At 35.9% G+C, this 15,436-nt stretch overlaps 1 protein-coding gene across 5 annotated transcripts in view; it reads left to right on the forward strand.

Moving 5' to 3' along the window:
- Window positions 1-15,436, forward strand: part of ATF6 (activating transcription factor 6) — a 281,713-nt gene that overhangs the window by 16,929 nt on the left and 249,348 nt on the right. For all 5 annotated transcript variants that reach the window (XM_074221840.1, XM_074221841.1, XM_074221842.1 and 2 more), the window contains exons 3-7: window positions 773-860; window positions 1,907-2,013; window positions 5,422-5,551; window positions 6,226-6,429; window positions 13,452-13,672. In XM_074221840.1, coding sequence (XP_074077941.1) covers window positions 773-860; window positions 1,907-2,013; window positions 5,422-5,551; window positions 6,226-6,429; window positions 13,452-13,672 — 750 coding nt within the window. The remainder of the gene's footprint in view (window positions 1-772; window positions 861-1,906; window positions 2,014-5,421; window positions 5,552-6,225; window positions 6,430-13,451; window positions 13,673-15,436) is intronic.

Consider the following 15,436-nt stretch of genomic DNA (forward strand, 5'->3'; position numbering starts at 1 on the left):
TCTCTTTTTAATCTTAATAGTATTTTATTTCTTCCAATTATATGTAGAAATAGTTTTCATCATTTTTAAAAATTAAATTAAAAATTTCCAGTTACATGCAAAGATAATTTTCAACATTTGTCCTTTTGCAAGCTTTTCAATTCCACATTTTTCTATCATCTTCCCCTTTCCCCAAGGCAGTAAACAATCATATAGATTGTTTATATAAAAAATCACATTTATTTTTTGCCTATTCCCCCCTCCCTCCCCATGACAGTAAGCAATCTGTTCTATGACTTGTGTTCACTAAACAAAATTTTGTCAACTTTATAGAATTCACTGAATTAAATGGTGATTAAATTCATGACCTTGATTTCAGTTAGCATCATGCTCTCAACAACTGAACTTAACTGACACCAAACATTAGATGGGTCCTATAAGTGTTGTTAAAAGATGTATTTGGGAGCGGCTAGGTGGCGCAGTGAATGGGGCGGCTAGGTGGCACAGTGGATAAAGCACTGACTCTGGAGTCAGGAGTACCTGGGTTCAAATTTGGTCTCAGACACTTAATGATTACCTAGCTGTGTGGCCTTGGGCAAGCCACTTAACCCTGTTTGCTTTGCAAAAAGAAAAAAAAACCTAAAAAAAAGATGTATTTGGATCATTTTGGAAACCCCCTTCTGCATTTGGGTGATATAAATTCTCTGTGATTTTTGCATGTAATTTCTGCTGCTTTGTTGGACTGTGATTCGTCTTTTACTCTTATTTTATTTTACTGATTTATAACCCACAGGAAACTAATTTTTATAACCTTGGCTTTGATTTGGATTTGATGCCATGGGACTCAGACCCTTGGGGGATTGCAAGCCAATCCTGTGCAGGTAATGATTTGCCACAATTAATTTGTAATAAGCTATATAAACAGGATTGATTTCAGGGTATTCCATAGAAAAGTAGTTCAGTTTTTCTGGTTGTGAGTCCTTGTGGTGGATTAAAAACATAGTAGACTGTCTATTCTTCCTGTTCTGACTTGTCATTTAAAAAAATACCCAAAAAAAGAAAGAAAGAGAGGAAAGAAAAACATCTCTCAGGATTAATAAAAAGAGTGTGTTAAATATGAAATATCAAAAAATGAATTTAAAATTCATTCCAGGAATGAAAACATACTGAGAAATAGTATGGGATTGACCTAGGCTATATTTGAAGGACTATTGTCCTAGAGAGAGGAATTTAAAAAAAAAATCTAACTGACCTTAAAATTGTTTATTTGAACATTTACCAGATTAGAAAGCATATACATGATTTTTACCCCAAACTTTTGGTCAAATTTACAGGTTTTGTGTTCCAGAAATATTTTTGCCCCTCCTTTTCATTATAATATTGGTTTCAAATTAAGAACTTGTCATTGGTTAAAATTTTTTTTTACTTCCCTTTTTTTCCCCTTCTTTATCCATCCTTGATCACATTGATAATAGACACTCAGAATTAAAGCATTATTTATTCTCTTGTTTTACAAAATCCAGTTTTGGTCTCTATATTTTTACTTCTGCTAATGGAAAATTTTACATTGTTGTTAAAAGTTAGCTGAGCAATTAAAAAAGTGCATTTTGAGCACTGGGTAAGAATTACTGCTTTGGATTAGTCTCTACTTAGTTCAATAAACATTTGTGAAATGCCCATATCCAAAGAATTACAATTATAAATACATATGTCCTAATTATACATTTACCCAAAAGAGGACAATAAAAGATTAAAATTGGGCATTAAAGACACATTTATGTCTGGGAATTAACTTTCCAAAGACAGTGTTTGTGTTTAAGCATTTAAGACTCCCCTTTTAAGAATGTAATTTATTTTTACTCTAGTTCATTTTCTACTATAAGTTACAATGTCTAACTGGAAAAATCTCTTCCCGCATGTTTTACAGATAAAAATATCAAGGCAGAGCCTCAACCACTTTCTCCAGATTCCTCAAGCTATTCAGTCTCTTCCCCTCAGTCAGTGGATTCTTATTCTTCAACCCAGCATGTTCCTGTAAGTAACTGGTCCTTTATATTGTCTTGGTTGTAAAAAATATGGAAAAATCTTGTTTTTTTAAAACCTTGTTAAATCAGAATACTTGGATGAGGCCTATCTGAGTTGAATTAACAAGTATTTATTAAGCTCCTTCTATGTTCTAGCAGCTGTGCTAAATTAACAAAGTCAAAAATGAAACAGTCTCAGTTCTCTAGGAGCTTACATTCCATAAGGAAAGACAACAGCTATAGATAGTAATATTCATAGTAAGTACAAGGTAATATTTTTGGAGAAACTAGCAGCTGGAGCTAGAGGCTCTCATCAGGTATCAAGAATACCTCATGTAGCAGGTAGCTGAACTTTGAAGGAAGTTAGAGATTCTAAGAGTTGGAAGTGAGGAGAGAATGCTTTCTAGGCATGAGGGTCAGCCTCTGGAAGTGCATCAATATGGAAGACTCTTTGAGAAGGACAGTAGTAGCCAGTTTGACCTGGACCATAGCATGTGTTAAGAGAAGAAATACACACACACACACACACACACACACACACACAGCAAGATTGGAAAGGTAGATTGGAGCTAGGTTGTGAAGGATTTATCAAACAAATACACTTATATTTGATCCTATTTTTATTTATCCTTCATTCTTAGAGAAGACTATAGTAACATCATGAGGGTGACGTATTGACTTACATATGAATTGAATTTGAGTGGGGCAGAGTTGCATTAAGTCCTGAGTCTCTGTCCTCTAGAGTCATTGTTCTTTCCTTCAGAGTTATTGGAGACCAATGGCAAGACAAAAGTCAAGAAGCCTGGCAGCGGCCCAGGTAATAGAAGCCACCGAAGTTTATTTAGTGAGGGAATGAAATGGGAGACAAAGTATGTAGGACATGATGAAGTCTGTGCTTCAGGAAAATGATTGTAGGAGAGATAATTTGTAGAAAGAAGAGACCTGAGGCAGGAAGACCAATTAAGAGCTATAGCCATAGCATAGGTGAAAGGCTATAAATTCCTGGACCAATGTGAGGGCAGAGAAGGGAATGAATTTGAGAGATGTCACAGAGGCAGAATTGACAAGAATTGATGACTGATTTTTTTTGTAGGAAGCATACTTTTAACTAATTACAGTATGACTCACAAATTCAGATAGCAATGGTAAACAAAATGAGATGAGTTTATGAAAAGGTTATCATTTGTAATAGGCCTACATTACATATTGTATCTTGTAAACATTTAAATTTTTTTTAATATGTGGTAATTCGGGGGTGGTTAGGTGGTGCAGTGGATAGAGCACTGGCCCTGGAGTCAGGAGTACCCGGGTTCAAATCCAGTCTCAGACACTTAATAATTACCTAATTGCGTGACCTTGGCCAAGCCACTTAACCCCATTGCCTTTCAAAAATCTTTAAAAAAAATGTGGTAATTAATTTTGATGCCTGAAAGTTTAAAAGAAGAGTTAACTTAGCGACTTATTGGTATGTGAATATATTGATTTTTATTGATTTCCCTTTACTTGGATTTTTTTTATTTTAGTGAAACAGTTGGGGTTAAGTAACTTGCCCAGGGTCACACAGCTAGTAAGTTGTTTTCCCTTTACTTGTAAGGTTAACAGTTCACAGAGGAAGATGTTTTAAACTTTATGCTGAGTAAGAATCATTAGTTGTTGTTTGCTTCCTAGTTGAGTAGTTTGAGTTATTTATTTCTACATATGTTTTATATAATGTGATCAAATGTATGCTTATGCAGTATCTTACTTCACATTTATATGCTAGATCAGGCTTCAGCAACTTAATAGTATTGTGCCAAAAAGATGATTTTCATTGGCTCACTATTTACTCTAGTATCCTAGGCAAAACTCTAGTGTAGGATGAAATTTGTGTTGGTGTTCTCCCCTGCTTCCATGACTTTTACTTTCCACTCCTTAATTTCATCAAACATTTATTGAGTCCCTTACCCTGTGGTAGGCCACAGAATAAAAATAAACCTTCCAGTGAGCTTACATTCTGATGACAAATGACCACCTAAGGAAAATTACTTTGGTCCTAGAGTCTAGGCTGTCCTGGAGTGTCCAAGGACTCCTTGGAGTCCTTGAGGCAAGAATCCAAAGAGAAGCTGTCACAACATTATGGGCAGAATGAACTGAAGTGGTAGCTATGGCAGTGGAGGGTAGAAATCAGCCAGAAGAGGCATTGTGAAGCAATGATGTGGCAACTGTTTGGGCAGATGTGAGGAGGAAGATTCATAATAGGAAATTAGGACAGTGATATGTTTGACAGAAATTGGAAAGTTTGGAAGAGGGAAAGTTTTGGGGAAGAAATAGAGTTCAGTTTTTGACATATCAAGTTTAAGATTTGTCTGGCATATGCAGTTTGAAATGTCAGATAACTGATGACTTGGGGCTGAAGCTCAGGGAGAGCCTGGGGCTATATATCTCTATCTCTGTCTCTCTCTCTCTGACTCTCACTCTCTCTCTCTTTCTTTCTCCATCTTCATCCTCTTTGTTGCCTGCACAGTCATGATGGTTCATCCCATGGCAACTGAGGTTATCAAGAGAGAATATGAAGAGGTGCCTTCTGCAGCATCCTAGACACATCCTTCAGCCTTTGCTTGACCACCTTCATTGAAAGGAAACTTGTTTCCTCCTCAGAAGGGAGGATTTTTTGTTTTTAGGAAGTTCTTGTTTATATTGAACCAGAGGCAGACTCCTTTTAACTTGTATATTGTGGTTTTCCTTCCCCTCCTTTACTACACAGGATAAGTCTAATCCCCCTTCTGTGAGACAGACCTTCAACTTTTTGAAGATAACTATTAATTGATTTTTTTTTCTCCAGGCTAACCATCTCCAGTTCTGTAAACCTAAACTGATTCCTTAAACTAGAGGCAGTGTTTGTTCTCACATTCTAATGGGAGAGGCCACATGTAAACAAGTATATGTACAAATAAGATATACATAGGATAAATTGGAAATAATCAACAGAGGGTAGGCATTAGCATTTAGAGAGACCAAGAAAGACTTCCTCTAGAGAGTAGGATTTTAGTTGGGTCTTGAAGGAAGCTAGGAGATGGAGATGGAGATGAAGACAAGGAGTATTCTAGGCTGGGGGACAGAATGAGAAAATGCTTCAATCTGAGGGATGAAGCAGTAGAGGTAATGGAAAGGAACTTAGGGAGTAAAGGAACCTTTGGGTGAGTTAGACCTTTGAATGGGAGTCTACTGACCTCAGTTCAGGAGGATGGTTTATATTTGCCACAGTTCAAATTTTTTTTTCCTGTGAAGTGGATTTTTAAAAAAAAATATTCACCATATTGATTCAATGCTTTGTGTTTAATATGTGCTCTTTACATTTGACATACATGCTTTTTGGAATGAATTAGTAAGAGAAAATTAAAACTTTTTGCATTTGTTTTTGAATTTTATTTTGCTACAGGAAGAGTTAGATTTATCATCTAGTTCCCAGATGTCTCCTGTCTCTTTATATAGTGAAACACCTAACAATCCCTCCTCATTGGAGTTACTGAAGGAAGAAAAGCCCATCATTGGTGCTACAAACAGGACTGGTATTGCTTATCTTTTGGTTTTTGGTTAACTTTTTTACCATGGATATGGATTTATGTTCACTTTTTCCAGGGGATTTCTAGAGTAAGAGTTTCTCTGATTAAACTTTTCTGCTTTTATGAAATTTGTGGAGATACATTATTTGTTCATGATGATTCACTGATTAGAGACGAAGAATGAAGTAATCTTTTTTGATTCTTTGCTTTCTTTCATAACATCTCAATTTTTCTAGGGGGTAGCTTCCTCAGATAGACCTAATTGTCCCTAAAAATAGAATTTATTGTTTTTAATAGTGAAATCTAATCTGCAATTAGATTAAAATGTACCTACTTTATGGCCAATTTTTAAGTAAGATAATATATAGAAGAAAAGTAATAAAGGAATTGTGTAACAGGAAGAAATGATGTATTATGGTGAGAGTGAGAAATGACAGGTAGACCATGAGAGTTCTCCACTGATAACTTCAAGACCAGGAGAAAGTAAGGAGAACTCTTGGGAGAACAAGGATAAGTTATGATCTGAGTCATCAGAGGGAATTCCTCACTTGACTTGATTAAATCATAGATCCATCTAAGTATATGAGTATAATATATAGAAAATCAAAAGTAAGTTAATATTTATTTTTCATCCTTTAATTCACTCAGATTCATTTGTCGTATGGTGTTTTTTCTTTTAGTAAATGGATTGACTCCAAAAAAGCAAAATCACATCATATCAAAGCCTTCAATTCAGCCTAAGCCCTTACTTCTGCCAGCTGTTCCCAAGAGTCAAGCCAACTCTAGCATTCCAACCAAAACTATCTTCATTCAGACATTACCAATGCTTTTACCTTTGACAAAGCAGCAACCTGTTATTCACATTCAACCGGCACCTGCTAAAGGTACAAGATTGAAGGATTTGTGATTGTGTAGATGGTTTGAAGACAAAAAAGATTTCTCATAATAAATAGACCTTTGATGCCATTTTAAAGGATAGGGCTTTGAAATATATGAGGAGACTTTTGTAATTAAACACAAATTGTCTTTATAACGTTCTGTAATTTACACTTTGTATTTAGGGATAGAGTAGTTATGATATTTGTAATAACAAAAATTATTTTTGATGTCATCCAAGGTAGATATAAGATGCCAATATTATGGTAATTATAAGATGCAATTCTTTATAAGATGTCAAATTGGGAAAAGAGGTAAATTGGGAATATGTGCCTAGATGACTTGCTTTCAGCATCAGATAAAATCCAAGTTTCCTAAGTCTTTATCTGTTTTTTTCATTTTCAAGTTTTTAACTATGGAGAAACATGACTCTGGAACTTCTCAACATTTACTTCAAAGATATCTATTTTCTTAGTCTAGGTAACCTCTACTAATATAAAACCTCAATTCCAAAAACATTTTAGTTATTTTTTCCATAATTTTATTTCCCTAAAAAAAGGTATCACCTTGTGATTAGCTTTTGGCAGTGAGTTTCTTTGAACTTTTGTAGAGAGCAGATATGGTCTGTAGCTAAGCCCATACTTGATGTTTTTCCAGCTTGATAGAATCTGTCAGACCTACTGATTCCAATGCAGTGTTACTTCCATGACCAAGGCCACTTTTAAGAGGAGGAGTTTCATGGAGGGTATTTGATGCTTGATAAATCCCATTGAAAATGAAAATAAAATGCAGGAAACAGTAACTACAACAACAGCAATAAGAACAAATACGGTTTACATGGCACTAAAAAGTTTGCAGAGCTCTTTTAATCTCATTCAGTCCTTTCTGTGATAGAAACATTGCAGGTGTTTACCTCCCTAAGAGACTATAATCTCCTTGAGGGCAGAGCTGTCTTGTGGTGGGATCTATAGCCTCAGTGCTGAAGGCTGGATCACCACTGAATAGAGGATTACCAAGGTTAGTGTGGGGTCCTCCCACTCGTCAAAGTTCCAGGTGACATTCTGCAGCGCCAGTTCTGCTGAAGCATATAATGACCCAGGAGGGTCATGGGAGCAGAGAGGCCCTCTGTAAAAAAGAGGGGAGCTGGAAAGGGAGCCCCCCTTGGAACTCTCTGTCTCCCCTGATACTTAGCTTTCCTTGGAGTCTTCAGCTCCTTGAATTTGTAATCTCTGAGGTGAATCTAAAGCATGTGTCTGTCATAATATGTGTGTGTATACAGTTGTATGCAGATGCATGGGTTTATGTAGTATGTGGTGCACACGTGTATGTGTGCATGTATGGTGTGGGAACTCGAGAGAGAGTGTGTGTGCGTGTGCGTGCGTGTGTGTTTGTGTGTATGTATGTGCGTGCGTACGCGTGGCAGAGAATTGGAGTTGTTTGGCCCAGCAATACCCCTCACTAGCCACCTTTGAATGAGCATAGACATTGCAGTTCTGGAACTTTCTCTTCTAACTCCTAAGAATATTTCTTTTAAACTTCTTGTACTTCAGTTCCTTCAACTATAAAATTAAGAATTTTGGGTCCCCTGCTCCTAGATGGAGGTTTGTTGGAATCTTAGTGAAATATGTGTGTGTATTGCCTGCATTGTCCAGCAGATGGCCTGAGCTATTCAAAGGAGTTCCATCAACAGATGAATTAGTTCGGTTCCTCTCCAGCCAGAGAAAGCATTACCATCAAGAACACAGTCAAGCCCATTACTCAGCATTGTGCTTTTTATTAGTATCCAGCCAGCAGGGTAACATAGACATTGTGGTTGCAGGGAAAGTACTGTGGGTTCGAGTCAGAGGACCAGTTCTCCTTCCCTTTGTCACTCACTGTGAGTTCCTGGGCAATTTACTTCCTTTCTTTGCTCTTCAGTTTCCTTATCTGTACAATAGAGTTTGGATGTAATCTCTACTGTCTCTTCTAGCTCTGAATCTGAGATTATATGATCCTAAGCCCCTAAACACCTTTGAGTCTCGGTTTCCTCATCTGTATAATATTGATAGTAGCACTTATGTTGCTGACCTTACACAATTGTTCTGAGAAAATCATTTTTTAAATGTTAAAGTACTATGTAACTTATTAAATATTTAAAGAAGTTTTGGCAAAGCTAGTTATCTCCTTTTTGGATTTAATTTTGTTGGATTTATTTAAGGTAGAGTAAGATAGGGCCCTAATTTGGCTTATGTAGTAGATTAGTATTTTTATTCTTGTGATGATGCACTGCATGGATACAGAAGAAAACTCTTCCACCTCTTAGTACCAAGGTTTTTAACCTGTGGTCCACAGACCTAGGGCTCTGTGGGTCTATTTCAAAGAGCCTGTAAATTTGGGTGGGGAAAAGAAATCTTCATTTTCATTAATTGAAATGTATTATTTCTTTTGATTGTGAATTTTAAAAAGTTATTCTGAGAAAGTATCAGTAGGCTTTACCAGAGACTAAAGAAAGCCATGGTGCAAAAAAGATTAAAGACTTCTGCCTTGTGGATGAATTTTTGGATTTACTTTTAGCAAAACTGGTCTTCAGACAGCAGACAGACATACCCTGTGTATTCAAAACCTTTTTAGCTTGATAGGACCTGTTAGAGACTATACTCAACTGGCATAGCCTTGAAAATCTATGGTGGGGCAGTGAGGAGAAAGAGAAGAAGCTAAAGGCCCTGGTCCTGGAGTCAGGAGGACCTTAGTGCAAATCCTAGCTCTGGGACCTTGGGCAAATCACCACATGCCTCACCAAAAAAGGAAAAAAGAGAAAGAAACTATGCCATGAGAAGGCACACTGGATCCTCTAGTGGAGGATCAAATAAATGCCATCATTTAATTTGCATTTAGTGACTTTCTGGCACCAAAGAAGGGTGTAAGCAAGCTTTTCTAAACCATTAAGTTACTATACAAGCCATGTTATGACCAAGTCATCATCTATCTCAAAGAAATCCATGGAGGCTAAATCTGAGAAAGTACTCATTGAAGTACTCACTGAAAAGAGCGATAATTAATAATTTCTCAGCCTCAGATAAATTACCAAACCAAAAATTGTTGGGCCTTAAACCATGTCCCATTGGGAACCGGGGGCCCAAGGTCAGGTGGTATGTTGTCTCTCTCTAGTGCAGAGTGAATTAAATTTAGGATTTTCCATTTTAAAAGATTTCAGTGCCACTGAGCTTTTTACACAAAGGCCCCATCCCAGAGTTTAGAATGCATCTGCTGCCTCCAGAGCCCTTCTTCTCATCCTCCTGTGACAGTGTTATTATCTGACTGGTTGGCACCTGCTCCTCTCCATTTTAGGCCTCTGCTGTGTGCACCACATTATGCTGAGCTCTGGGCATCCAAAGAAGAGGCCAGAGATCATCCCTGCCCTCAAGGAGCCTGCAGTCTAGTGGGGGTGGGGCAGCAGTCCAGTGGGGGAGCCAGCATACACTCTCATCTCTGAAAAACCAGCTGCAGACAGAAAGAGGGATTGGGGAAGGCTTCCCATAAAATGAGATTTTAGATGGGACTTGAAGGAAGTCAGTAATTGGATTATGGGAGCAAAAGCATTCCAGACATGGAAGACAGCCAGGTAGAATGCTCAGATCTGAGTCATGGAGCAGCTTGTTTGTGAAAGAGCCAGGAGGTCAGCATCCCTACATCAGAATACACGATGGGGAGTAAAGGGTAAGGCCAGAGGGGGCTAGGTTAGAAAGGGCTTTGAATGCCAAACAGCATTGTGTATTTGGTCCTGGATGCTATAGGGAGCCACTGGAATCTACTGAACAGGGGGCATGACGGAGTTGGACCTGTGCTTTAGAAAATAACTTTGGTGGCAGAATGGAGGCTGGATTGGAGTGAGGAGACCCTTTTGAAATAGGAATATTCACCAGCCGGCTATTGCAATAATCCAGGTGTGAGGCAATCAGGTTCTGCTTTAGAATGATTGACAGTGTGTCCAGAGGAGAAAAGGAGTGTCTTCACGAGATGTTGCAAAGGTGGAATTGGCAGACCTTGGCAGCAGATTGGTTTAGGGAGATAATATTTTGTGAGAAACCCAAGAATCCTAGGATGCAAGTCTGGAGATTAAGAGGTTGGAAGGATTTTCTAATTTTGGGATCATCTAAAGAATGGAAAAGGTAGTGGTGGTGGGGTAGTTTAAAGAGAAAGATAATGAATTCTGTTTCATATATATTGAGTTTAAGATATCATGTGATTAAAGTTCTTAAGTCTTTCTTTAAGATGTTCTTGCAATTATATAAATTGCAATTATATAAACCTGACTCTTGTCACTTCACTCTGCATCAGTTCATACAAGTCTTCCCAGGTTTCTCTGAAACCATCCTGTTTTATTATGGCACATATGAAATTCCATTACATTCATATACCATAATTTTTTTAGCCATTTCTCAATTGACAGTTACCTGCTTTCTTTTTATCCATCACACAAAAAACATTTCTATAAACATTTTTGTACAGTTGGACTCTTTTTGGATCTCTTTGAAATACTGCTCCTAGTGTTATTGCTAGATCAAAGGGTATACATAATATAGCTACTTCCGGAATATAGTTCTGTATTTATTTCTAGAATAGTTGGATTGATTTCATCATCATTGCATTTAATATGCATTCCTTTTTTCAGCCCCTCCTACATTTGTCATTTTTCATTTTTGTACATTTTGCCAATCTGATGAATATGACGTAAACCATCAGAATTATTTTTATTCATGCTTCTCTATTAGTAATTTGGAGTATTTTTTGTGTTGTTATTGACAGTGTTGATTTCTTCCTTTGAAGACAGAATAGGCAACATTTATTCTATTTTCTTTTGGAAGTGAGGAGATACCTGGAGCACATATCCTGAGAATTCCTAGATTCAAGACTGCCCATTAATTGGGATATAGGTGAATACTGTGGAATGAAGAGACTTGATATAAATTAAAGGTGAAGGAGGCAGCAGTTTGTCTCATATAACATTATCACATTTGACTCCCAGATCATGCCTTAACATTACCCCATGGTATAGTTTTATCAGCACTGCAATGGATATATGGATAAATAGCACTGATGTAAATGTATTGTCTTAGTGAGTCTGGAGATCTATTCCATAGCTTCTTGCTTCTTAATTTCTTCTGAATTTATGTGGCACTGCTGAAACAGGAACCAATAAAGTTTTCCTTCCTTTCAAATTTTTCTTTTTATTCTTTTCTTTTGATATACCAGATATTCTTTTGCAATACTATCGAATGTGTATTGAAAACTATTGAATCTTTCATATCTTTTTAATTATAACAACCTCAGATTCTGAGGAATGTTGCTTCTTGTGATGCTCTTTATATTATAACCTGTTATGTCTTCACATAGTACTCAGCCACAAGAATTTCTTAAAGTTAGTAAAAACCCAGCACTTGGTCATATGCTCTTTATTTTGCCTATTGTTTTATGTCATTTATTTTTTATTTGTATCTTTAGTCCACTAAATATTTTCTGCATTTACTTGTGAATCATTTGTCCATTTTTGAAAATTTTTGATTTGATAAAGTAATATAATCATGAGAGGAAAAATGACAAGATAAATGTGTTTATAGAAATGTCATGAGAGAGCTTTTAGATATTCCTTCTTCCTAATTTATCTTGGGTAATGCTGAGGAAAAAAAGGCAATAATTGTATCCAATCATTAGTGTGCCTTTAGAAACCATTTGAAACTTTCTTGAGATTTTACCAAGTCCCCTCCCTTGGGTTTTGGGTTCTTTTCAGTTTCTGGATGGAATCCCTTTCAGATTTTGTGGAAAGGATCTTTTTTAGAGATGACAGATGTTCCTCCAAACAGGTGTTTTGGAGAATTGTTTTAATTTTTAGTAATTTCCAGTTCTTATGAAATACTAAGCTTAACTTTCTGTGAGTCATGTCATATTGTCCAAAATATCCTTCACTGCTAGTTTAAAGAAAAAAGGAATTAGAAAAGATTTTTTTAAGCTAGCTGTTAATGTATCAGCCTTATTTTACCAGATGGATTTTAAATCAGCTGTGGAAATTAGCTCTGGCATCCAATTTCCTATAAAGTGGACCAAATCTAAAAGAAATCACCCAGTAGGCAAGTAAAATTTTTAATACAAGTTAGTAATACCCCTGCTATGTTTTATTAAACTACTTTAGACTTATGGTACACACTGCCTTCAGATGTAGTATCATTTTATGGTGTTAATAAATATGAAGACTAGGGAATGGTTTGATGGACCCATCAACTCTTATTACTATTGGGTCCTATTTGCACACTCTTAAACTCTGTACACAGAGTTTGTCGTTGTTGGGTTTTTTCCTTCTGTCTTGCTTAGGGATCCATTTCATGGGATTTTTAGTTTTTTGAAATTTACTCCTTTTTAATAGTCAAGGTAGTCTATATACAAAGCAGCTCAAAGTCAATTAACCTCTATATGTGCAGGTGTCATTGATTTAAAATTAGTGGTTCTCTGCATTCAATAAAAGAAACTTGATATTTATAATTACAGTATATCTAGGGCACTTTTGAATAACAGTTAACAAGTTTAAAGGAGTTATTCTAGCCTTTAGAGAAATTGTACTAGGTTTAAATGAACAAATTTAATTTATTTGTGTAGTTGAGAAGACATTTAACTTAATTCAGCAAAGATATATAAAAGACAATTTGTAGAACTTGATACAAAGCCCTTGAGGAGATACAAAGGTAGATTAATCTAGTAGAATGTATAGATAAATAATTGTAGTTCAAAGTAATACTTGTTAAGTATCTGAGAGAAATACAGAGAAAATAACGTTTGTGGTCTGAGGAAGAACACAAATTTGGAAGCATTGTATTGTTATTGTCACTCTTGAATGGTAACTAATTTCAAAAGGGAAAATTGGAGCCAATTTCATTCACACTCCCAGCCTCCCAAACAAACACCACTATTGTTGTAAATCAGTATATATGGATCAATTGAAATATCACTTCTTCCATGATGGATATATAACCCCTGGGTTTTTTCCCCTCCTCCATTGTAGGTCAGCCTGTTGTGCTCTCTCAGCCGGCCATGGTACAACTACAGGCACCTGGAATTCTGCCTTCTACTCAACCCGTCATTGCTGTCACTAGGGGAACCACTCAACTACCTAACCATGTGGTGAACGTGTTACCAACTCCTGTAGGGAATAACCCAGTTACAGGCAAACTGTCCATGACTAAACCTATCCTGCAGACTACCACAAGAAGTGTGGGCTCAGATGTGAGTTTGCTGTTAGATATTTTTAACTTTATTTTTTGATATATTCTAAAACAAAAATATTATAGTATATCTTACTGTTAATTTGCACTAGCCAAAATAATTGTCTCTTCTGAAGGTAAGTAATTGGGGATCTAATCCAATGAAAGGTTTTGCTAAAATTATAATCTCAGACTTTAGTAGAAGGAAAGCTGGATAAAGCTCCAAAACAAAACTGTGAGGTTAGAATACAGTTAAGATTATAAAAATTTTGAAATGATTTGATCCATAATGAATATGTAAACTGGGTGCACTTTCCACCCTTATCAGAATAATCTCTTTTTTTAAAGTCTTTCAAATTTCACTAATTGAAACAGTTTGACAGTTCCTCAGATAAGAGTCTATAGTTTTTGGAGTTTTTTTTTTGGAAGCAATATTTATATTTATCATTCTTTTCGGTCTTCTGGAGTCTTACTCCTGTATTAATGATTGCTTGCTCCAATCATTAGATAATAAATATAAATATTTGATATTCCGTGATATTGCCTGCAGTACATCCTGTTTCTTAGTTGTTTTGTGTGGTGAGTTGGAGAGAGAATTAATGATATCTAAATCTCAGAAGTTATTTCAAATACTGTCTCTTTTTTACCAGTTACAAAACATGATTAGTTATCTTGTCCTTTTTGTGCATTAAAAAAATGGAAACATCCCTACTGTATTAATGAGGAACTAGATTTCATCGGCTATTAAGTTTGATGGAAGCCTGAGAGAAGGAATAAATCAGTTTGGATTTTCTAAAATTTATCTTTCCAAAGCAAATTCAGTAAGTTTCTTTATTTTTTTTTTTTTTAGGTTTTTGCAAGGCAGATGGGGTTAAGTGGCTTGCCCAAGGCCATACAGCTCAATATATTTCTTTAAAAGAAACCTGGATATAAAAAATTCTTAATATGTTATACTATCATTGATCTAAATATTATAAAGCATATTTTAATCCCCATAAAGTAGAAGTAATAGTATAGCTGACTATTATTTGATTTTCACATACTATTAAACACAACTCTATCCAATTTAAATATGCCTTCTTAAAAAAAGTACAAGGGGTTTCCTGGCAGTAGAATGGAGTGAAGAGAGTGGACTGCACCTGGATTTGATGACTTGGATTGGAATCTTGGCTCTGCTGATTACTACATGTGTGACTTATGGCAAATTGCTCATCTCTCTAAATTTCATTTTTCTTATCTATAAAATGAATTGATTAGACTAAATGTGCTATAAAATATTATTTCATTATGCTGTCCTAAAAGTTCAAAAACAGACATACTTTTCTGTAAAAAGAGACCATTCAAGTATTATAATGTGATCTACCCCTGTAACCTTTTCAGAATGAAAAGACAGCTTTTACTTCATTGAAAAATGAGGAAAATATCTATTGATTGACTACTTTGTATTTATTAATTGACTAATTACTGAAAAGGCGAATAATAACAGCAGCATTTACATAGTGCTTTAAGGTTTGTAAAATTTACAAATATTATATCATTTGATTCTTATAACAATTCTGTGAGATAGGTGCACTTCTTTTCCCCATTTTACAGATGGAGAAACCAAGGAAAATAAATGACTTGCTTACACAGCTAGTAGGTGCCTGAGCCTGGATTTAAACTCAGGTCTTCCTAACTCCTGATTCAGTGTATTGTGCATTGTGCCCTTTAGCTGCCTTGTATATACATAGAATTTCTATTCTCATAAGCCCAAGGGTTATATAAATTTGGCAATTTAGATAACAAA

The sequence above is a fragment of the Macrotis lagotis genome, chromosome 2 (assembly GCF_037893015.1).
Source record: "Macrotis lagotis isolate mMagLag1 chromosome 2, bilby.v1.9.chrom.fasta, whole genome shotgun sequence".
Taxonomy (NCBI): domain Eukaryota; kingdom Metazoa; phylum Chordata; class Mammalia; order Peramelemorphia; family Peramelidae; genus Macrotis; species Macrotis lagotis.